The sequence below is a fragment of the Pseudopodoces humilis genome, chromosome 5, assembly GCF_049639895.1.
Source record: "Pseudopodoces humilis isolate 2021_Gansu_Grassland_sample_001 chromosome 5, ASM4963989v1, whole genome shotgun sequence".
In the NCBI taxonomy this organism is placed as follows: domain Eukaryota; kingdom Metazoa; phylum Chordata; class Aves; order Passeriformes; family Paridae; genus Pseudopodoces; species Pseudopodoces humilis.
In genome coordinates this window covers 40,480,161-40,497,478 of record NC_142204.1, presented here as the reverse complement: position 1 = coordinate 40,497,478, position 17,318 = coordinate 40,480,161, and the positions used below count along the sequence as shown (strand labels likewise).

At 36.2% G+C, this 17,318-nt stretch overlaps 1 protein-coding gene across 2 annotated transcripts in view; it reads left to right on the top strand.

Annotated features, from left to right (window-relative positions):
* Nucleotides 1-17,318, top strand: part of LEMD3 (LEM domain containing 3) — a 40,872-nt gene that overhangs the window by 16,613 nt on the left and 6,941 nt on the right. The window contains exons 3-10 of one of the 2 annotated variants that reach the window (XM_088055780.1): nt 2,242-2,308; nt 5,228-5,293; nt 9,013-9,080; nt 10,945-11,024; nt 11,105-11,253; nt 11,876-11,977; nt 12,979-13,081; nt 13,317-13,495. In XM_088055780.1, coding sequence (XP_087911906.1) covers nt 2,242-2,308; nt 5,228-5,293; nt 9,013-9,080; nt 10,945-11,024; nt 11,105-11,253; nt 11,876-11,977; nt 12,979-13,081; nt 13,317-13,495 — 814 coding nt within the window. The remainder of the gene's footprint in view (nt 1-2,241; nt 2,309-5,227; nt 5,294-9,012; nt 9,081-10,944; nt 11,025-11,104; nt 11,254-11,875; nt 11,978-12,978; nt 13,082-13,316; nt 13,496-17,318) is intronic. The other variant, XM_005519327.3, reaches the window with a different exon arrangement.

Here is a 17,318-nt window from a genome sequence, read left to right as displayed (position 1 = left end):
TGTAAATAGGATTACAAGATTTGGCTGTGGCATGCTGGTTGCTTCATATACAGTGAAAATAATACATCATTTGTGTTGTAAAAATAAAAGAGTGTTGTAAATTTTAAGACTAAATTTAACAGTTTTTCACTTACTGTTACCATTTGACTCCTCAACCTTGAAAGCACCACTGGTAAGAGATTATTCACATGAAACCCCAGGATCTTATTTAGTGCTGTAGAGGAAGTCCTTCAAAATGGATTTAAAAATTTGTCTTTTTCACTTTGATTCCATTCTGTTACTTGTTCCTATATTCACTTTTTTGTCTGAAGTATCAGGCTAAACATTTTTGAGATGTCACCATTGAAGCTATCTGTATTCTTAGTTGTGCAGCATGCATTCGGGTGGTTCTCTCTTCTGACTTGAATTGTAAACACAGGGATCTGCTTTTGCTAGGCATGTATAAGCAAGTATTGCAAGATAATTGTGGAGGATTGGGGGGGGTAATTTTTTTGGTTTACTGTCTGGGATTTGGTTTTATTGTTTGATGGGTTTTTGTGTCTAGGGTTGAACTCTCTGAAAGTAATTGCATATTAAGCAGGTGGCATTGGCTGGTTTCTTGGGTAGAAAATGTTTCTGAATCTCTTGACAAATTAAATTTCTTGAGGCAGATTTTGCGGATTCTTTCATAATTACTAGTGCAAAGAGAATGCATTTTGTGCACTGGACTCAGCCTGAGAACCTGTTCTATATGTTACTTTCATCTGTTTCTACTGCAGTGTTCCGTAGTAATCCTATTGCATGCTTGATTGTTAGCTACAAAGGTTACACCACTAGGTTCTTTCTTTTATGCAGTTCAACCATTAATAAGGAAAAAAAAAAAGGTCACAGTAATATTTCTCATGTTCATCTCACTGTAGCTAGTAGTGGAATCATGGGTGTACCTACTGGCAGATAAACAGAACTTGAAGTACTGCTGGTGGTGTGTATGTGTGCTGGAGGACTGATTTTCTTCTTCTGCCATTCACAGTGTTGTCCGGCCAGGAAAAGAGTTAGTAAGATTGGTTAGTTTCCTGAGAAGTATCAACTACATCAACTTAGTATCAGTGATGGTTCTGTAGCACCAGAACAGGGAGAGGTGACACTGGTAATTGTTGTTAATGCTACTGGGAAATAATTTGTCCATTGTTTGATCAAGAAATAAGTATTGAAAGTATTTGAAAGAAGTATTTTGCTTTTCTGGTAGCAGTTTTCTTACAGAAAAATATTGGACTATTCGCATTTTAAAATTATGTCAATAGTGCTGGTGCATCAGGGAATTAAGCCTAGTATAGTTAGGTTTTGTTCAAAATGAGTATAATCAGCATATACACAAACTGGAAAATAATTTTTTTGACTATTTTTTTGAATGAAGGCTCTAGTCTTAGCCTTTGATAAAACTTCAACATTTCAGAATAGGCTTTAGTGTATGTAATTGTATGTGTATGTAATTGCATGTTCTTTGTCTTTATATTTTGAATATTTCCTTCTAATATAAAATGGTCCTGGTTATATTTAAATAAAATTGTTTGATATCTTGATAAGTTTAACTTCCCTGTAAGTAGCAATTATATGACATCTCATATTCATGCTTGTTTTGAGAATTAGGCCTTTTTGTACTATGGTGTGTGCAGGAAGCATCAACAAGATAGTCCACAGCTTTCTGGTGTGCTTTGTTTTGGCTTTTTGTTCGGTGGGGGTGGTTGGTTTGTTTGCTTTTTAAATTAAATTACTATAGTTTGAACGTAGACAGCAAAAATCTTCCTTTGCTCTGAATTTTATGCTGGAATGTGGCCAGATGGTCCTTTAGTGTAGCTTGTATAAAATGTCGTTGCACATCTATAAAGAATAAAACTTCTATTTTTACATAGTAGCTATCAAAAACCACCCCAAACAAAACAGACTTCTTTTGAGTAATTTCACTAATCTCTCAGTAGCATCAAAATACTGCTGAGAGTCTGTTGGTTTTAACTGGCAGATCTGTCAGAGTCCAAGCTGCAATCTAGTTTAGCTTCAGTCAAGATCTGAAAATTCAATGTACTGAATACTTGGATTCAGAAATCTACTGTCTGCATCTTTGTTGATTTGTGAGATGTTACAGCTTTCTACCTGTAAACCATCGGGATTTTTCCTCAGATTATATGAAGATTTTTGGGGTTAAATGGAAAAAAGTACATCTGTACTACTGCTTGTTTTAACATAAATATGTTTTTCTCATTCTAGGAAGATGAGATAAGTCTCATGATGAAGAGCTTGTATGCACTTCATGATAAATTGGCGCAAGTAGCAGGTAATACTTTAAAAATATTGTGATGTAACATTATGGCAACAGCTACAAAAAAGTCCTGTAACTTAACCGTATGAGTTCCATAGTAATGATAAGTGCTGCATATAGTAATGTGCCAGGCTTGGTGTTTAGGGATAATATTACTGAGTATTCAAAGTAAAAAACAGAGTGATTTTATCTAGAGTCATAAGGAACACAGCTTTAAACTGCACACATACTTACACATCACAATCAGGAAATGGTGAAGTTAAGGCTGTGGTTACAACTTTGGCATCTGGTTGAATGAGAGTTACAGCTGAGTCTGTATCATGACTATTAAACAGGTTTTATCATCCTTGAATATTTAACCCATAATGCATTCAGGAGGTCTTGCTGGTCTTTGTGCCAACTATTTGTTTTGCATCAGCAAGTTTTACCAAGAAGGCTTTTCCATTATTATCACGTGCTACAGATATTTTGCAAACATGAAAACATGTGGAAACAACTCTGTGTCAGATACAAAGCTGACAATGTAATATGTCAAGGCTGAATAGAAAATGTGTGAGAAATTTGAGCAGCTCTGTAATACCATTTAAATTGCATCAGTAATCCATCTTTCTGCAGAAACATTTTCTTTCCTCAGCATTTACAGTGTCTGCTGTGAATAAAATAGGTGTTTGGACAAGCTCCATACATTTTGGTTTGTTTTACAGAATGGTCTGTGAATTCAGAGAATCACAGAATGGGTCAAGTTGGACAGAATCACAGTGGGTCATTTGGGCCAACCTCCTTGCTCAAGCAGAGAGAACAACCTCCTTGCTCATCCCAGAGATCATGGCATAGGATTGCATCCAAACAGTTCTTGAACGTCTCCAGCAAGGGAGATTCCGCATGCTTTCTGGGCAATCTGTTCCAGTCCTCAGTCACCCACACAATAAAGAAGTTCTTCCTCACATTCAGGTGGAACTTCCTGTGCATCAATCTCTGCCCCTTGCCTCTTGTCCTATTGCTGGGTACCACCTAGAAGAGCCTGGCTCCCTCCTTGACATCTTCCCTTCAGATGATTATAGACACTGATGAGCTCCCCTCTCAGCTGTCTCTTGTGGCTGAGCAGGTCCAGCCCCATCAGTTTTCCTCATAAGAGAGATGCTTCAGTCTCTTAATCATCTTTGTCTTCTGACGTAGACCATACTATAACTGAGTATTCAAGGTGATTGTTGCTTTTCCTTGCTTAGATCATTGTTGTGCTGCTTTCCTATCTTTTGAAGAGTGTAACAGCTTGCTGTTTGTTCAGTGTGTCATCTGGCCCTCCAGGGCCCATACAACGTAAACAATGTATTTGCATGGATAAAAAAGTTTGGCACATAATTTCTACATCCATGAAAGGGGGCTTATTTCAGTGCACATAGACGTATACAAATCTTTACCTGTCTGCCTTATGAGGAAAATTTGTGTGCTCCAAGACAGCTGCTTGCTTCACCAGGTCTCAAAGATGCATTATTCTCTATTAGTCTATTTCTGGCCAGCAGGATCTTCAAATGCTTCCTTTTGAAAAATACAACTATCCTTTCTGGTTAGGTGGTGCTTCAGACTGGAGCTATAATGTGAGCTTACCTGGTTGCTCAGCAGAGTAGCTTTAATACATTTTGAAGAAGGACCTAATCCATCTCTACTTAGACAGAAATTCTCTTCAATGCCAAGTTTCTTAAGATACGAGAGGAAGATGTCTGCCATCCGTTTTTGCATACCATATTGATGTAGACATGGCACAATATCTGGAAGCAGTTTAAAAGGTATAAAACAGAGGAAGCTGCAAGTGAGATGCAGGATTTGAGTGTTGATCTTGTGCACAGTGCACCACTTCAAAGGAGAAGTTAAGGAATATAGATTTACTCAAAGTGGTACTTTTCAGGTCTCTCTGTCACATACTTGGAAAAGTTTCTCTCATTTCATACTTGGCTATGAATCATTTGTTCATGTTATAACTATTAATATTAAAAAGGCAGGCTGGAAACTTGAAGTAGTCGGTTCTGTTAAGCTTTATTCAACATCTTGACTTCCATAAAGATGGTCCCCTCAAAATTTGGTTTCTTGCTCTGTTTAATAAAAGAGACTTATTTTTACTGATCTAGTTTCTTACCTTGTCAACTTCAAATGGAGGGAAAGTGATGGGGCTTTTATTTTAGAAGATAGAATATGAAGTTTTTTTAAGGAAGAAAATGTCAGAATAAGAATTCATTAATTTTGACTTAATATACTATGTTCCAACTGTAGATACCTATTCTGAACTGTGGTGCTGCAATACGATGTCAAATTATTTAACTATCCAGTATAAAAATAGGTTGCCTTTAATGCATCACCGTTCTCTGAATTACTAGTCTGTTCAACCTACAGCAAGTAATTTTTGCCTCACAGGAAACTCAGGACTGCATGAGCAGATAGTACTTCTCCCTTGAGTTGAAGTTTGTGTTCCTGTGTTCGTGTCTTGAATAGTTTTGCCATTGTTCAAAACAGCAACATTTTACAAACAGTATACATTTCAGTACCCGACACTTTCTGCTAAACCAAAATATCTGCTTTTTTAAATAGCATATGTTAATTACTGGATGTCTTGGTCTTTCATGGAGAGATTTCAATAGATCACATCAATTTTCAGTCAGACTTGCAAAATGAATAAATCTAGCCACTATATACACAAGAAGCAACCAGCTACCCATGGGTATGACCCTTTCTTGTAGATAAAGGATTTTTTAGGTAGCTGTTCCTTTTGCCTGGCATTCTTCAGTGTGACAGACTACTGGATTTAGATAGTTTCCTTCTTTTTACAGGTTCTTGAGGTGCAGGGGGGAATTAGGCTTTTTTATGTAATAAAGCTTCCTAATAAATCTGTAACTGGAAGAAAATTCTGGCAAAACACCTAACGTTACTTAATATTAATTTCAGATATCAGCTACTGTATCCAATGGCTGTCACAGGCTCTGTCCCTCTCCTTAATATTTGGTTTTTCAGGTAATTGATGCTATGCTGTTTCCAACCAATGATTGAGCAGCTATTTAGCAAGTTCTGGTGTTCTGCAGTGTTATTGAGCTGTTGAATTTGCCTTTGGGAGATGGGGCATTCTTACTTGCTCTTGGTCTGCCTCTGCTTTTCTTGAGCTCCCCACTTTAGTGTTCTGCTGCAAGGAACCTGAAAACATGAGAACTTGCAGTTTGTATTGGTGACCATATCACATTAAGCTGTAAGGTAGAGATCTATGCTAAATCCATGTCTTCCTTGAAATACTAGATTTCCACTGTGTTTTGCTGCCAAATGAGAAAATTGTTTACAGTGTAAAGTATTCAAAATTCTGGATATTTCTGTTGCCTTTATATGGTGCAGTTCATAAGTTAAATGCCTAAAGGAAAGTCAGTTTTAAATGTTCTAGCCTGCATGAAAAAGATGATCTGACTTGGTTTCTGTGTTAGAAGCAGTTGAGACATAATATTTCTTTAGAACTGGAGCTTTAGTTGCTTTTTGGTAGTATTACTAAAAGAATTTGATTTCTTAAGTGGCTTGCCCAAATACACTAACATAAGCTAAAGTGTAGTTTTGTGATCCTTGCTGGGATGTGCTACTTTTTGCCTCCCTACAAGAACAAATAGAAAAGTTCTTTGCTCTTGAAATTGGTGCCCAAGGAAAGTTTAAGCTCAAAGATACATGCTTTCTGTAAGCTCACAGCAGACATTGTAACAGAGGGGCAGTTTTTACAAAGAACTCAAATGTATCTTGCAGCAGACTTGTGTAACGTTTTTTCTGCCTGTTCTTCAGTTTTATTCCTGAATATAGAGCCTCAAATGGAACAGTTGGGAAACATTTTTGGCTCAGACTATGGAAACTGGGTTTCCAGGCCAAGTGGTTAATGATTGCACCAAAGTTATTCAACGTAAGCCTTCATTTGCAGAACTATTAGCTAACGCAATGACTGAAATGGCATATAGGAATATCCTGCTGTTGCAGTAAAACAGAAGGTTGTCTGACTTGTGAAGTGCCTAACTTTCTGCAAGCTTTCAAATTCATGAGTTTCTCAGAAGAAAGCTGTTAAATGGTTCTCAGCAAAAGATGTATTGGAACAAGGAGCTGTGTCTCCAATAGCTTTTTGTACAAGACCAAAACTCCGTAACTCTGATTAGCTTACTGTTTTCGAGAGTGGGAGACAAGATGAAAGTGATTTTTATTCCTCTTCCCCCTGTCCCAGTATTGCTTGAGGGAAATTTGAACTGATGTGCCTTAGACATTGTCACAGCCTGGGTAGCAAAGGTGTTTTTAACTGTTAAACTTGTTCAGAGGGAATACAGTTAGAAAAAAATTTCAGCAGCAGGACTGAGAGGAAACTGCTGGTTTCTGGAGATGAGACCAGAAGCTGTTAAGTCAGTGTGCTGGCTGCGTGCTGCATAAATGTAATTCTTGGAAGAAGGCAAATAAGATTAGCATTTCAGGGTGCTTTTGTCCTGTTGTAAAAGGTAATGCTGTGTTCTCAAAAGGTGGAAAATCCAACATGAACCCTGAAACCTGTTTTTAAGAATTCATGTTTTTCACAATCAGTTTCCTGCTTGCGTGTTTGGTTTGCTTTCTCATCTGTGTATTAACCTCACCCTCTTTATTCTCTCTCATTTATTTCATAACAGGGCTTTTCTGCTTATCTAGATAATGAAAAAAACAACCAAAGAAAAGCTTCTTAGCAGGAGGGTCTCATCCCCCTTCTCTCACAAGCTGTTTTGGTCAAAGTATGACTGGCATGCTTTCTCTGTATTAAAAAGACCACAGAAAGACTTCAGGTCTTAACTAACAAGGGAAAAGACTTAAATGTAGGAATATTTGTCAGGCTTGCTCACATTATACAACTTAACATCAGATGTAAATTGTACTTATGGCTTCTACAGAGATGTGTTTTGGATTTGTTGTATTTATTCCATCAGTTCTAGATTTAAAACAATATTTAAACAATACACCAGAGACTGTATGAGTATGATGTATAGTTATTCCAAGTCTGCTAATTTTGAAACATAAATCACTGATGATTACACATGTAAATTTACAGGCTGTACAGTTTATGTTGTACAAAAACGAAGTCTGCCTAAATTACAAGAAAAGCCTATAGCTCCAATTCAGGTGCTGAGTTCTAAAATTAGACTGGGTTTTTATGAAAGTGGTGTCCAGTTTCAGCAGCAATCTGTCTAGTTTTGCTATTGCAGTAGACTAAGGCACTCTGAAAGTCTTAGACATTGCATTTTCAAGTGAAACAACTTGTTAAGTTTTCTGCTCTCTGCTTGATTGAAAATACATGCATGGACACAGGCTTAGTTCCAGCAGCACCTCTAGGCCAGTTAGTATATGAGCACTCTTAAAAACACTGTTCCCATTTCTCTGTATCACAACAGTAAGAGCATCCCTGTTACGCTGATATGCTTGCAAGGCCAAATTCTCTTAAATCTGTTCAAGTGTACAGAACAAAACAGCAGTCTGAGAAGGACTTTGGCTTCATAGAAATGTGTGTTTCTTTGGAACTCCAAATGAATGAGCCATGAAGGTGCTTCTCCATAACTTGCTAGTGTTTCCTAACTTTTACTCACATTGCTTTGAATGTTCCTGCTTGTGTAGGGAATAATACTTGAAATTGCTTTTTCTGAAGTGTAATTTCAATATAAATGAATGTTTATGTTTTATAGAAGCACAAGTATCTTAAATTTTCTTAGCCTTTCTATAGCTTTGGGAATAGTACAACTTGGCATAGATTCAAGAAGGTAAGGCAGGCATAATGCTGAGCCAGTGGAAGACTGGGTTTGTTGTTTCCTATTTTATTGTTTTGGCACAGTAAAAGCATAGTTACAGATGCCAAGATACAAAGTTTTTTATAGAAATATCAGGGGAAAAAAGTGACTTGCCACTGCTGACAGTTCTGCAGAAATGATGGCCTAGTGATAGGTGAAAAACTGCTGCTAACACCAGTTACCATCACCTTTTTCTGTGTGTCTTTCTGTTGATATGACTGTCACTACTTCCACTACTTTAGTTTTGTTTTATGAACCATTTACCTTTAGTTTAGCAGAGAAAACCAGGGAGATTATGGCACATTGTTCTGAGGACTGTCTATGCATATAAATATCATATTTCCTGGCTACTTCTGCACACATTCCAAAACTACTAGGAGATGGTAAAAGCGCCCGTTTCAAGCCATAGTGGGATTTTGTGCATGTTCAGAAAAGCAATGAGTTACCAGAATAACTTAGGCCAATCTAAAATGCAGTAACTTCATAATGCCTTAAATACTATGGATGTATTGCAACTGAAACTTGGTCTTTATTAAAGATAATACAGGTTTCGGAGTTAAAGGAAAATATCTGGAAGGTGAGTCTGGGTACAGTAACTTTTATGGTAATGTCCTTCTTATAGTTCTTCATGCTACCTATTGTTCTGCTTTTGGAAATACACTCTCTGAGCAGTACATGAGATTGCATTGCTGTGATTTGTACATATTATTAGCTCTGAAAATCGTTGGCATTTTAAAATCACTTTTGAAGGAGAAATTCGTGCAGAGATTTTTTTCCATATTTTTAGTGGAACCTATGAGAATTACTATACTGCTATTGCTGGTTGTGTAAATTTTGTTAACCATAAGCTGGTGTTTAGGTGATTGTATTTTATATACTGCAGTAATAAATAGATCAAAATAAAAGTTTTCATTTTACCAGGGGAACATGAATGTGGCAGCTCTATTCAAAGAAACCTTTCCGTCCAAGAGGCAGCTGCATATTTAAAAGTAAGCAAATGAGTTGTTTTTCATTGCCTGTATAGAAGATTTATGTGAGTTACAGTTTGTAACGACTGTTTTCATGTCTGGTGTATTGACTAAAATTTGACTTAATATTGAATATTATTTGGAAATTATTGGAACTGATAACTTCAATACATGCTGTGTATGATTTTTATTTGTGGATGTAGTGGCAGCTGGGGAGAGGGAGGGTAAAAGAATGATTTAATTGCAATGAAAGTTTAGCTCGTAGTGCTTCAATGACATGCAGGGTTTTTATCTCTTTCATTAAAATACCAGGAGATTATTTGGATTGATGGAAATAGTTGACCAACATGAAAATAATAAATTTATAAAACTCAAATATCTAGAAGCTTCTCCAGAAATCACTGTGTTGGTTTTTGAGACTTAGTAGAAAAGGATACTGTTTTACTTTCTTTGTAGAGAAGGGTTGATGTGCACGGTCTGTACAAGCAGCCTGACAGGCAGCAGCTGTTTGGAAGAGGCTATTCATTGATGCTTTAAATAGAAATGGTCAAAAAAAGGCCTTTTTGTTAATTTGATCACTGAGCAGTATTATGAAATCCCACTCTGTCATTCGCCTGCCTCACTCCCCAAATAAAAGATGACTCTTGCCTTGTCTTGACAGCTGTAGGGTTTATTTTAGCCCGTGTTGGTGTACTCTTCAGTGGAAAACTACTTGAAGCTTTTAAGAGGCAGAGTGTGTAGGATTTCTTTGACTGGATGGGGAGGAGTTAAATGGATGTATTTAATATACAAATGTATAGAAATTTTACACTTTGGCAAACTTTTATGGAGTAGACAAAAAGGGGCAATGCTTTAGAGCATCCCAAAGAAGCTGCTAACACTGGTTTATGGTTTGGCAATAATAATCTGTATCTGTTAAAACCAGTGCATTGTGGAAAAAATTAAGGTGATGCGCTAGAGCTGATTGTCTTGTATATCTGTTATTCTAAAAGAATGATGTAACTATTTACTGTTACCATAACTGTTTTAGCTCTGCGAGAAAGCTCAAATTTAATATGAAAATTTGTTGCTTTGCAGGAAGTCTTATTTAACTGTATTGTAGCTTTGCAGAATTTCTGTGTTCAGTGATAAAATTTTCAATACTTTAATCTCATTAAGGTAAAATAAGACCATTACTGTCTTAAGTACTTAAGTACTTGAATTCTAAGCCAATGTGAGGTTCAGAGGAAAGATGAAAATAAAACTTTCTGGGGACTATAATTTCAAATACAACAGTAACTTCCATTTTCACTTTTCTCTTTCTGCAAAAGAACATGCAAAATGAGCTATGGAGAAAGCCTTAGCTCTCAGATAGCAGTGAATGTTATCCTATTAGAATTTATATCAAATAATTAAAAAAAAAAGTCAGTCTCTTATGTAGTGATGTCTGGTCTTGAGCTACAAATACTGGGGTTTTTTTTTCAAAATATCTGTTAAAACTATATTTACTCAAGCTTCTTAAAAAAGGACGGAACATGGAACTGCTTTTGTAGGAGGCATTTCCAGCAGAGTTCTGATGTAGTTGGAGTTTCGCTCCCGGAGTAGGTTTCCAGTGATTGCCGCCTAGTGGCTGAATAATTTTTTCTTGCTCTCAATTAGAGTCGTAACTAAAAAGATGAATGTGGCTTGGCTTTTCAAATAGTCCTTAGTTTGAGGGGTGCTGGTGAGAACTGCTTGTAGCATAAATAGATTGACTTTATGCAGTGAACACCTATTCAAAATCTGAAGAATCAGGAACAAAACAATATAGTTTTGACTACTAATCTGTGCAGTATCTCGGTTTTATTTTGGCGTGATAACTCCCTGATTATTTATGAAATTACTAATTAATATTGTATTTTGACAGAATTTAGATCCAGAATATGAAAGTGTACTTAACACATCATTACAATGGATCTTGAATAGTGGAGAAGATGTTGGCATAAAGTAAGTGGTGTTTATTTCTTAACTTAATTTCTTCTAAGAGAATGTATCTCTTTTCATAAGTACTGTATATTTTTGAATAGGTGTCTCAGCAATGACCCTAATGAGATGGATGTCACTAATGTGACAGATGTGAAGTATCTGGAATCCACTAGTCCAAAGATGTCTTTCAGGTGTCGTTTTCGCCGTGCATTTGTTAATGTAACTCACAAATTATCAATATTGCTTTGGGGTAAGTTAATAAAACAGTCAACATTTTTTTGTTGTATTTATCTAAGTGCATGGGGAAAAGCAAGTTTAGAGGAAGTTTTTATTCAACTTAGAGTTTCTATTGTTTCTTTATTAAATTGGGGCTTGATTTGCATTTCTGTTGCACCACTGTATTTCCAGATTGGTTGTTATCATCTGCTTCTGTAGTCTGCTGAACATATTCATTCTTTGGGAAACATTTTTCCCTGCCAGAACAGTATCTTGTAGCTTTCAAAAGTTCCATGTTGAACTGGTCAGAAAAAGCAAACTGTTCAGTAAAAAGATGATAGCCTTTATTTTAAGGATATTTCACTGTTGTTCCAGGAAGTTTAAAAAGTAACTGCAGAAAAGATGATCTGGGATATTGAGCTGTTCTTAAAACAGTGAAATGTTTGTTCTAGAAGTAACTGCTCTTTCAAGTGGAAGAGTTTGTGTTTCTGTGTTAGAGTATAAAATACAGACAGCAAGTACACAGTATTTCACTAACTTTGGAATGTGCAGTGCATGTTGGGTAGTTCAGTCTACTTCTGAAGTATGCCCTGTAAACTCTGTTAAATATCCAATGCTCTAATACTGCTTAAAGACTACTATGCATGTTAATACAGGTATAGCAATGGTTTGGGGAGTCTTACACTACATGAAATACCGTTGGGCAAAAGAGGAAGAAGAAACAAAGCAGATGTATGATATGGTGGTGAAAATCATAGGTATGGCTTCTGCAGTCGTGTCTAATGTATCAGTTTTGTATAAGCTTTCAAAGTATTGGCATTAATTCAGTTATGTTTCTTCCTGTTTACTAGTCATTATGCTGTTAGAGTTCTTAGTCCAATGTAATCCATGTGTTTTGTTTTTCTCTTTATTTTTTTTTAAATACCCTATCCTTTAAACCTAATCAAAGCTTTTGACATAAAGCTTGTAATTTGTGAATGACATCAATATGTCTATAAAGTTGCCATTGACTTGGTAGTCTTTTGTCCTACTGTTGAATACAAATATAAATGCAATGTTTGTTTACTGAAGTATGGTCACTTGTTGCTTTCTGTATCTGTTTTTTCAGCTAACTTCAGTTAAAATATCCATTTCAAAAATGTGTGGTAGCTCTTGATACCATCCTTAATGTTTTTTCATTGAAAAAGTAGCTTTTTAATTAATTACTTTGAGCAGAAATTATATTGCTAAAACAATATGCCTAAGCTCCAAAATCCCCTCTTTCTACTCGAAGCCACAGTGTTTGCAGTAGGTTGTTTGTAGTTTTTAAACTCTTACTTAAGTTGTGTTATTAATTGCATTAATGGTAGTCACCATAAATACAGAGATGGTAGAGAAATCAGAACTGTTCTATTTTAACCATGTGTCTACCTTTTTTGTCTGAAAATCAAGTTTTGTTGAGGTGGGAGGAGAACATTTTATTTTCAAAGATGGCCATCTTTGCTAACACTTAAAAAGTACCAGTGAAGAGTAACTGTAAGAACTCTCTTCCATTACTTCAAAGTTATTTGATATATTTGACATAGATGCACTCACTTTTAGGTTAATTTGCCTTAAGAATGATTTGGAGAAAACAATGTTTCAAAATGCAAGGAAAACCTAACTACTGAAATTGGGAGGGGTGTTCAGAGTATCTGTTAATTGCCAGAAGTGATGCTTTTCTTAATTTTTGCCTGAGCTACATAGTTATCAGTTTGATTTCTTTTTATGGTGTCCTCAGATGTTTTAAGAAGCCACAGCGAGGCATGTTCTGAAAATAAAGAGTTGCAGCCTTATATGCCAATTTTACATGTGCGTGATTCTCTAATACCACCTCAGGACAGGTACGTTCTTACTAGAAGTATTGAAAGGAGGGAAAACCAGTAAAAATAAATTGGTCAATTAACTTAATTTCAGATAGAAATAACTTAATTTCTTAATAGATTGCACAGTGTAATATTTTGGAGATTCCTATTGACACAGGTGGGAGGAAAAGCATTGGATTTGTTTTACACAGTGGATGTCAACTATGCAGGTTGTTGTAATGCTAACTTTGTAATTCTTGCTTCAATTTTGAAGGCGGAAGATGAATAAAGTCTGGAACAGAGCAGTTGACTTTCTTGCAGCAAATGAATCTAGAGTTCGTACAGAGACAAGAAGAGTTGGTGGTGCTGAGTTCTTGGTTTGGAAGTGGATGCAGCCTTCTGCAGCATGTGACAAAATTTTAGTAATACCATCGAAAGTATGGCAAGGCCAAGGTATTTAAGATATATTTTGCAGATATAATTGTCTTAATTTCTGCATCTAACTTACAAATGCTACTCTGTTGCTTGAACATGAAAGGCTTGTTTTCTCTTGTACATTTCAGGATTGTTATGAACTGTCTGTGCTATTTCTCTGTTATCTTGTTCTGTGGACTTACTTTTTTGGTGCATTGTGTCTGCCTTGTTTTCAAGGGAAATGAGCTTTTCTGTTACAGCTACTGCAGAAATATGTATTGGGTATTTAGCCAAAGTGAGTTGCTTTTTTTTTTTTTGTGAATTAAAAAAAGAAATGCTCTTTAGTTGGTCAAATTCTGACATGCCTTACAATTACTGGAAGTAATGTAATTGGTTGTATCTGGCAGCAGGTAAATTGGATCTTACAGACTTAAGTTTCCTACTGTTAAGTTGTCAGTAAGGTGCCTTAAGGTCAATGAGGAGTAGGAGATGTTTTATTTCAAAAGGAAACTGCCAGGACAAAAGACTCCTCTATTAGGAAAATGTGCATTTGGAACATCTAGTAGTGTTCGATGTTCTAGCTCTGTCATAAATGTTTTTCTACACTGCCTTTGTTTTTCAAACTGTGTGGTGTAAAGCATTTCCTTTAATAGAGAAGGCAGTTTGTCATACATGGATTTTGCACTGGTCTGTCACTTTTCAGTTTTATCATGACACCAAGTGGCAAGATTCTAGCAGGTTTGTAGTTGTATGTCTGCAGTGGTCATATTTTCCTGGTTTGTTTTCTTTCTACCTTTCTTCATGTCAAGCTTCAGGTTTTGGGTTGCTCTTTTTTTTGGTCAATGAAAAATTGAAATGATAGGACTTGAATTCTGGTTTGCAATTAAAGAATGGTCATTTCTATCTTAGCCTGAGTGTGAAAGTAAGTAATATCATTATATACTTCTCAAACTTACACTATTGGTTTTAGTGTTACATTTCTCACTTTAAATAATTCATTGGAAATGGGGCTGCTTTTTAAAAAATTCCACGTGGATGCTACTTCAGGCTTGAGGTTCTGTGTTTGCAGTAAAGTAATGTAGCATTATGCCATGACCACTGTATTGTTTGATTTCTCAATTTCTCAAAGCTTTCATTAGTAAGATGTGTATATGGACTTTATTCCAAGAGTTGCAGAACCTTTTCTTTCCAGGACATTGTACATTAGGGATGTACAAGTGCTTTAGTTGCAATACAGAAATGGTGGGTTTTGTAAACAGCTCTTTCTATTCCATCTCTGTAGTACTGCCACGATTGAATTTCAAACACTGAAATTGAACACAGCTTCTGCAAGTTATATAAATGTATTATAAATCTGAATCTTCTGCATAGTGTATTGTTTAGTGCAGGCTGGGAAACATCATGCTCTAGTTCTAATTTACTACTCATTTGCTCTCAGTTTTTCTTGTTCTGTTTGACTGCAGTATACATCACTTCATGACGTTCTGTCCTGTATTAGAAATTGGATTAGATTATCCTCACCTGGAGACTCCTCAGGTTGTGATAGCTCAGGTGGTGTTTTGCTATTTGTAAACAGAACAGTGGTCTCCAAAACTTCCTAGAAAGACAGCTACTGTTGGGTACCATCCCAGTCTGACCATCTGATACCTACTTCAGCATATTGCAAATGTGGACAGAATAACTTTATGTTGCTTAGAGTATGTACTTAAGACTCTCTGTTTTCTGTTGTATAGAATGTATCAAAATCCATTCTGTTTCAGTCCTTTTAATTGCAATTTTCCTAATTTTCTTGTTATGTTTGAAGTTTAGCAAAGATCTTTGAAGAACTGAAATTGCATACTTCAGCTCTAACAGAAGGGTGTGGAGATGGGGTGGCTGAAATGACAATGGGTTATTGGGTTCTTGACAGTCAGAAGGCAAAGGCAATTTTGAAGGCCCTTTCTGTTTTGCACTCTTTGTGTTCAAATGACTTTTGGAAATAGTTCTGTTGCATAAGTCTCATGCTTTTTGCACAGCTATTTCTTTCCTGATGTTAGGAATTCTACATGTATGTGTTGCTTTCTTCCTTTCTTGGAAGTATACATTAACTCAAATTTAAGTTCATACGCCAGTTCTGATGTTTGAACGTAGAAGTTCGTAAGTATAAATACTCTTCAAGACTGATATGCCCTGAACAGACTCAGCATACAGAAAATCATAATGAATTCTTGGGTCTGAATCTTCTGAATAAATTTCAAGCTTGCAATTTTTTAACTATCTGAGATCTGGAAGTGCTCTTTAGCAGAGAACAGCGCATGAGTATGTGCAATTGAAGAAGAAACCCTTTTCAGAATGGCCTGTCAGACTATACAAGGATCATCCATGAAATGATAGTGTGCATTTTAACTGTGGGACCTGTAGTTTGTGGGATCTAATGTCTGCTGTCTGTCAGCAGTGTGTTAACCCATCACTGTGACATTTTGTCCAGTCCTTCAGGATGCAGCCTGTGTTTTGACAGTTTTGTTGGTTTTTTTTTTTCTGGATCAGAATAAATTCTGGTGCCATCCCTTTGAAATATTACCTACTAGATGCAGTAGGTGTATTTGTTAAAAAGAAAAGTGTAGGGAAGCTCATTGTAGGATGGACAAATGCGATGTTTTGAAAACAATGTACAAGAGTATAGTCAACTGAGACACAATCTTGATCATGTCAAGTGATTTAATTAAATCAGTGGAGAGAACCCCACAATTCTAGTGTGTTCAGTTTGCTTTTGAAAAAAACAGATACAATTGTCCTATCACATCTTTGATAACTGGAGCTCTGAAGAAAACTACGTAAGCAGTGTAGCTAAGCTAACAGTAGAAGCTGCAGTTCCTTGACAGCTCTGGAGATGAGATAAAGAGGTTCTCTGAAGTACCAAATCTAGGGTGATATTTCATCCTGCAGCATGGAAGATAACCTGTTGCCTTTTGTGAATGACACCCTCCTCCCTCTCCAGCTTGTGAGAACATAATCCTTTCTCTGAACAAAAACAAACAAAAAGACCCCAAACCACAATTAAAACTCTTAACTATTGCAAGAAAACTGGGTTTCATGCTGCTTGTAAAATTCTGTATCCATCCTGTGTTTGTCTTCTGTAGCTGAATTAACTATATAAAACCTCGATTCAACCATACTTTTCTGTTTGGTAAGATAATCATTTCAGTATCTTCTGTGTGTATTAAAGAACCTCATGTTGTTTAGGCATACTTCAATATTTTCAGGTAATTGTTTTCTTTTTTTGTTCTTGCCTTTGATAAGAAGGGTTAGTACTTAATAAATTGCAGTGATCTGTAGTTTAACACTGATGAAACCTGGTTTTAAGAAACACTATTACCGATATTTGAGGCAAGTCTTCGGCCTTACCGGGTTCATCAAATTCACATCTAAAGATCCTTTGGGGCTGTGTTGTAACCCATGGTAATGATACTTGGAATTCCTTTTGCAATAATATATTAGTAATTCAAGGGGCATAGAAAGCTCTACTACAATGTTTTCAATGTTCATTTTGAAGCCAGTGCAAGAGGCACTTCTTCCATCATAGACCGATAAAGGAGTTGATGAAAGCATCTATTAGCTGCTGCTGCTCTTGGAATCTGGAATGATACAGTGATAGTTTAAGGTGGTAAAACAAAATACATTATGAATTAAATAAAAAGTAACTTCCTTTTCTTTTAAGTGCTCAGTAATCCCCAAGGGGAATTTATGAAAGTCCTGAATTTTTTCTCCCCAGTGACTTACTGCACAAACTTGTGCCTCTGCTTTTGGATTTCATCTTTACCTCTCTATTTTCAACTTGAAAGCTGTGTAGACCTGTGTAGAAAAAGCTGTGAGATACATAGTT